This window comes from Sinocyclocheilus anshuiensis, unplaced genomic scaffold (assembly GCF_001515605.1).
Source record: "Sinocyclocheilus anshuiensis isolate Anshui unplaced genomic scaffold, SAMN03320099.WGS_v1.1 scaffold553, whole genome shotgun sequence".
In the NCBI taxonomy this organism is placed as follows: domain Eukaryota; kingdom Metazoa; phylum Chordata; class Actinopteri; order Cypriniformes; family Cyprinidae; genus Sinocyclocheilus; species Sinocyclocheilus anshuiensis.
In genome coordinates this window covers 37166-44502 of record NW_015539821.1, presented here as the reverse complement: position 1 = coordinate 44502, position 7337 = coordinate 37166, and the positions used below count along the sequence as shown (strand labels likewise).

Genomic DNA, 7337 nt, shown 5'->3' with positions numbered 1-7337 from the left:
CGCGCATACACGCAACTTTCATCTCTCTCTCTCTCTCTCTCTCTCGAATTGGCAATATTTGAGAAAAGGGTTTAGCGATTTCTAATTATTGGGGGACTAGCCCCTCCTCAATGTCTACGGTGGTTATCGCCCTGATCAGACATGAAAATATGTTGTGGCACTATCGTGCAGTCTATAATGATATGATGTTAGTTAGCAAACTTTAGCGATTTTTTGCAAACATTTCTTTGAGTAACATGACCGTAAATATGAACTCACGATTGAAAGTAACATAAAACAAATGATTACTTTTCGTTAAAATCTTTATTAATGCCAAAAATGCTTACATTTATGTGTCTTTTTGTTCGCGCTGGCAGCCATGTTGCCCCTGAAGCCGGTTTACGCTGAGATAATTCATACCCCTTCGTTTGAAGTGTGGTCCCGAAAAATCTTCGTTTGAAGGGCTGTCTGGCCCTTCCCCTACCCCTACCCCTACCCCTCCAACCAAAAGAGAATTGAGACACCCCTTCCCCTTCACGTGAACGCGCAAAACGGAGGGGTAGGGGAAAGGGGAAGGGCTAAGGGGTAGAATTGGGATTGGGCCTAAAACTGCCATGGACCTGCCCACTGCCAGAGCCGTGTGCTTGGTAGCCCTAAGCGCCAAGTCAGTAGCTCACCTAAGCTCTTTAACAGCCTCTGGGGTCAGGCCCTCTCCCTCGTCCAGCTCCTTAAGCAAATCTGCTTGATAAGCCTGGAGAACACCCATAGAATGGAGTGTAGCCGCGGCCTGCCCAGCAGCCATGTAAGATTTTCCGATTAAAGCGGACGTAATCCTACATGGCTTGGACGGCAACAGAGGGCGTGACTTCCAAGACGGAGCAGAATTCGGCGCGAGATGTGCCGTGAGAGTCTCCTCTACAGCCGGCATCGCCGCATAGCCGTGATCCATCATTTTAGAAACCGTGGCGAAATCAGCGGCAGCGGGATTAGTAACACGCGCCGAAAAAGGTTGTTTCCAAGACCTCGAAACCTCGTGGTGGAGGTCTTGGAAGAAGGGGAGAGGCCTACGGGGCTGAGACGGGGTGCGGCTAGATAAAAATCGGTCGTCCAGTTTCGACTGGGCCTGATTTTGCGCCGAAATGAAATCTGATGAAATAGCGTGCAGCACGCTGATATAGCTCACCTACGTGCGCTTTGGGGGCGGTGTTAAGCGCAGAGAAAAGAAGTAGCACATTGATCTGCCAGTCGCGGGTCTTTCATGCCGAGAACTCTGCTCATATTTTATGCATAAGGATGCATTTAAAAGTTAACGACCAAACGGATGTTTATAAAACTTTACATTGCTGTTGCAGATGAAATATAACACAGATAACATTAAATATTTTTTGCCAGGTTAAATGTTGAATATTAGTAACTCAAACCCCTTTCACTAAGCCTCTCTACCTAATCGCTGGTCGCGCACATCTGCCATGTTTGTAGTTTTTTAAAGTGCTTTATTCGTTTTTGTAGTTCTGGACAGAATCCTTCACCAAAGCGCAATGGATTGTGGGCAATATTAGCCATTAGAGTGTGCACGGATCCACACTTCAAAAATCGACCTGAAATAGTAGACCATACGGGGACTTTTAGAATACTCTTTTCACCATACTATGCTTTGGGACACACTTATTCTAATCTTACATACTATTTAGGATGGATAGTACGAACATTGAGATGCAGGGTTTAATAATATCCAGAACTAAGGGGAATCCAAACTTGGAAACAGAGAAGACACCCGAACACGACGTTAAGATCTGACAAACACAGACTGAACAGACTGGGGCTTAAATTCACATGATAACGAGGAACTAATGACAAGACACACCTGAAATCAATGAACACAATCAACACGAGGGCGGTCACAGTGAGCACATGGGGAGAAAGACACACAAGACAGGAACACAGGGGCAGTCCATGGGCAGGGCAAAGATAGTGATTTCAGAACAAGGCAGCTTATTTTCAAAAAGACCAGAACAATACCTTAGTATACAGAAAATTTTGTAGCATATGAAAATATGTACTAAATACATATTTAAAAACGCATGATGTTTCTATGAAGTTTTAAAACAAATGTGTTCTCTTTGTAAACTGCCTTGATGTGAAAAGTAAGGAAATAATGTAAATGCAATAATGCAAATTTAACATAACTATTTTTTATACTGTATGTGTTACTCTAATTCAAATGCAGTGTATTACTTTTGATTGCGTATTTTATACTGTATGTAGCCTTTTATTATAAAGGTTTACTGTTGGCTTACTCTGTGTGTTCCAAATTGTCATCAAATTCAGTTTAATTGTACAATCTATCTATATGTTTAAATAATTATCTGAATGTGTGCATTCTGTGCAAGATGAAAAATAGTGTCAGGGCAGAAGTTCGCATGTATTTTTAGGTCTGGAACAAACAAAGTGCAACAATGAAACATATTCCCATTTACACGTACTTGACCTTCATGTACACTAATCAGTCTATCACACTAAAAATATTTTATCACTATAAAATCTTTTTTTTGTGTTCTGACATTTTCTATGACATTTATTTGTCATGAAAATTATTTGTTATAGACTCTGTAGACTACCACACATTTATTTAACCCTTGGAGACACAATCCCAATCACTCCCAACCCCACTTCACCCTGCCAAGAGCATGTTATACTTGGGGGGAAAAAACACAAGAAAAACGGTGGAGGAAAGACAGTATCATAAGAGTATTTACTGAAATCCCTCAGTCAATATTTCCTCCTACAATCCCAAGCAGCACACAGAGAAAGAAAGAATAATTTTTTGGCACGGTAACTTAAGTCACCTCTTGCATTCCTAAGGGGAACCAAGAGCTTCAAACTGCATAAATAACTATAATTCAATTTTTTGGCACGGTAACTTAAGTCACCTCTTGCATTCCTAAGGGGAACCAAGAGCTTCAAACTGCATAAATAACTATAATTGTTAAAGTTAACTAAAATGGGAAAGTGCCAGAATATGTATAAGACTATGAGTGTATATGTGTACATGTTTCAGTCACTGCTTACTGCATGTGCTTCAGAAGCTACATTTATTTTTGTAGTATCGAGTTTACCACAATACCACAATGCCATGAACACGTTTGTCTGGTAGTTTCCACAAACAAATAACAGACACAATCAAAGGGGAAGGATCCTAAACCTGAGCTCACATATAACCAGAAACTCCTCCTTTTACCAGCATAACACTCTGAAAGAGACAAAAGGCCTCTAGATTCCTCCTAAACTGCCATCATAACATACACCTTGTGAGAGCTGAATAACTTCTTACGGTGACACAAGGTAAGGCAATACTATTATAGAGTATGGCTACTGATATGATGATTCTGCTTGTGATGCTTGTAACATGTATAGAAATAATGCTGATACTATTCATGTGAATATTAGAATTAGTTTAAAACATTCATAAAGACATCATGCAATGTTATTACATAAAGTATTATATATTTGAAATATTTTAATTGGTCTTGTGCTGGCATTGCATGTTTTTTTATTTTTTACAAAATCAGAAATCACTGTTGTTTACTTCTGTTTATCAAATATATCAGTGGCTTACAGTAAAACAACTTAAATAACATTTCACATCTATTTTAGAACTAAAGCAACAACATCAGGATGTCCAACAAAAAGAAACCAAGTCTAAAAATCTCTTGAGAAAAATTAGATAATCAAGAAGACAACTGAAAAATTAAACTGAGCAGCATCAATGTCTTTAATGTTGTTTCAATTATGTTTCTGCAGCAGCAACTTCAACATATTACAACCAACCAGCAATGATGGAGGAACTATACACTGGATACCTGCTCAAGTCCCCCCCTCTAACGGCCCTGACTAAAACCACTGTACGTCTCATATTGCAGTTCAGCCTTAAATCAAAATATCTGCAGTCTTTCAAAGACAGTTCCTCTGTTCGTTTAACTTAGCAGTTTTATCTGTTATAGCTGTTACAGAAATCATGGAAGCGTCGTTTCTTTGTGCTCTCCAAAACGGGTGACTCCTACCGGCTGACATATCATGTAAACAACAAAAGGAGAGACAAGCCTCAGGGAGAGATAGACCTTTCTAAGTAAGGAAAAGACTGACAAAGTCATAAATAAATGAATGAAGTATTTTCACAATATAGTGAAAACGTCTTTCTGTTTTAAAGGATCAGCCAGCTGTTTATTGGCCCCGAGGCACATCAGAAGTGGGACTGGATCCAGAAAAACTTCAAGTGTTCTCTGTCCTCTGTGCTGTTCTTGAAGGTGGACGACGACACACCAAAACACTCTAGAGACTATTTCCTAATTGGAGAAAACAGGTTTGCCACCATCATTTAGACCATATTTCTCAATGCTATCACTAGACAGTTCCATGAAAGCCAGCATGACACAGGCAGAAAAAAATGAATAAATAAAATGCCCATGTCTATTGAAGCCATGTATATGTTAGTAGTGTAGCTTATACAGTAGTGAATATACACATTTAAAACAGCCTTCAGAGTCAGTCAACAAAGCTTTATCGGCATTACTAAGCATTTAGTATATTGCCAAAGCATAATAAAAGAAAAAGACTTTGTAAGTACAATAAAATAAAAATAAAATAAAAATTAACTTTTGTGGTTCATCTCATCACATTTATTTAGAAATTAACTCAACATGTGTCCTGATCTGTAAATAAAATAAAGTGAAATATTGATTTCATGGAGTCTTTAAGCAGTCGCTTAATCATTTTAAGCTTTTTACAGCTTTTTAAATGAGTTATATATACTGGAAATATAATTCTAGAAATCTGCGCATGGCATCATTGTAAGTGTTTGAGAGCACTTTTCCCCTTAACTGGCCTAGTGGAATGTAAATGTACTCTGTTAATAAAATAACATTTTTTGAGAGTTTAATTTACATTTTTATTTATGTATTTTTCTGTGGTCTTTTCTGATTAGGCAAAGAGCTTTGGAAGTTGACCAAGAGGAGGCAGACACTACATGCATGCAGAAAAAGTAATTTTGAATTCTTGATTCACTATGTACCTCATGCACTATTGTTTCAGTAGTGTGAGATTTTATTTACTCAGTGTATGTTGCCGTTTGACACATTGTAATGTGTTCACTAAGTTCAATATTTTTGTTGTCTTTTTCAGCGCTTCCATTAATGGTCACGAGTCCTCTGTGTGCAATGGTGCAGTCAACCAGTATGAGGACGATGAAAATAAATGGTAAATTTGGACTTGAATGCATCTTTTGAAACAGCTACCACTGCATTTTTCTGCTGAATCCACCAGAATCACGTCAACTTTCTTATTAGTGCATTATGCATAAAAGAGCTATATTTAGCATGACAAATGTGGCATCTGTTTGAATTTGATCAATGCATATTTCTATTCTGCAGTGAAACACACACACATGTTGAGAAGGAGATCTGCGTTAGTCAAAATGATCTGAAAAACAGTCTGATCTTGACTCAGGCAGAGGGCAAACCCTGGTATATCTCTCACTGATAATTAATTACAGTTATTACAGTTTAATATGTATCCTATTCTGAAAACATTAACATGAGTACAAATGAACAACTTACATTGCATTATGTTTCTCATTGTTGTGTGTTCATCCTTTTCCTCTCCAGTGTCTCTGACTGTCGGATGGTTCAGGACTCGTGTCTCTTCCATAAGGGGGATCAGATTCTGGCCTTCAATGACCTGCTTATAGACACAGTAGAAGAGATACAGATGTACTTAAGAAGACTAGGCAAGGATGAGGTAAGATGACGATTCACAGTAAAAGAATGTTTTTTTGTCACTACATTAAGAGAGCTATTATTAATGCTACTGAAATTGCATGCAGGTAAAACTCACTATTCGGCGGCTTATAGGATCCCAGCCTCTGCACTCTGAACCCTGTCCAACATAACGGGGACATGAAACAAAATCGCATGTGAATTCAGCAGCATCAAGATATTAGAAATACAGGTGGAAAACAAGGTGTTAATGAAGAACAGAAGAGGCAGTCAGGTTATCTAAAGTAACTTGTCCTCTTTTGACTGTACATTAATCATGTAAATATGTAAAACAATGTGAATGTTAGATGCACTCACCTTAAAATGTCACTGAGTGAAAGAAATTAGTAAGATTTAGACTGTATACATGAACCTGTGAGTGGTAGTGGGTAAATTAGTTCACATATGTTAATGTGAAGAACAAGAGTCAAGTATTACTTTATAATAAGTATGAAGGTTAATTCACATTGAAAAATGCACAGTTCAAAACTGTTCATGTATTTTATCCTCTATAAAGATGCACTTTTTTTTTACAATCCTAACAGTATACTTTACAGGTACTTTATATACTGTGTATATACAACTTTTCTGTCATTGTCTATTTTGTTTTGCAAAGCATTTAACCAATTATGTATTGCTCCTAGTCATTATGATTTGATTAAAATGTTTCAGTCACTCTTTAGATTGCTGATTACTGAATATCATCTAGCCTACGTAATTTATACATGAATTATGCTGTAGAAAAACATGTATTTGCACACCGTTACAATGTGAAGTATTATTAAACTTTTGAAACATTTTTTACAATTATTTGATAAATATTTTATAAATATACATACATTTTCAATATCATTAGAGATACTTTTACAGAAATGTATTAATTTTTGTAATTTATATTTTTATCATTTGTTTTAAAAATAGTCAATATGAGTTAATTATTTTAAAATAGTCTCTAGTTTTTAAATAGCAATGTAACATATTTGTGCAGTTGGGAGATGGACAAATGGTTTACTGCCATCTTTTTGCCATCTCCACACAGACTGTTGGATCCCAGGGTCATTTTTTGTCATTTCTTACTTGAAAATGTGTCTCATGCATTTCGTACACAAATGTGCATAGTATACAAATAATGTCTTTAAGCTGAGTCCTCTGAATTAAATTCTGTCACACAGACATTTGGGTCAAAGAGACATCAGCAAACCTCTGCAATCATAAATAGAAAATTAGCAGGTATGTCACCACATGGTCATCTGCCTATTGTCTGGAGGAAAAAAATTATAATAAAAAAAAAAAACCCAAGGGAACCAAAAGACCAGGGGACCTAAGAGTGCATGTGCATGGAGAATAAAAAAGCTACAAAAGCAAAAAACTGCATAAAAACAATACATGGGAAAGTGCCAGCTTGTGTGTAAGACTATGAGTGTATACTGTATATGTACATGTTTCGCAGCGTGCATCGTGCATGAGCATCAGAAGCTAAATTTATTTTTGTAGTATGTTTTCCACAATACCTCAATGCCATGAACACGTTTGTCTAGTTTCTCCAAA

At 37.1% G+C, this 7337-nt stretch overlaps 1 protein-coding gene across 1 annotated transcript in view; it reads left to right on the top strand.

The window, feature by feature from the left end:
* LOC107684141 (pleckstrin homology domain-containing family S member 1-like) overlaps positions 1 to 6020 on the top strand; it is a 20360-nt gene extending 14340 nt beyond the window's left edge. The window contains exons 9-13 of the mRNA XM_016480354.1: positions 4961 to 5017; positions 5158 to 5232; positions 5406 to 5498; positions 5640 to 5772; positions 5858 to 6020. Coding sequence (XP_016335840.1) covers positions 4961 to 5017; positions 5158 to 5232; positions 5406 to 5498; positions 5640 to 5772; positions 5858 to 5923 — 424 coding nt within the window. The 3' untranslated portion in view covers positions 5924 to 6020. The remainder of the gene's footprint in view (positions 1 to 4960; positions 5018 to 5157; positions 5233 to 5405; positions 5499 to 5639; positions 5773 to 5857) is intronic.
* The last annotated feature ends 1317 nt before the right edge of the window (positions 6021 to 7337 follow it).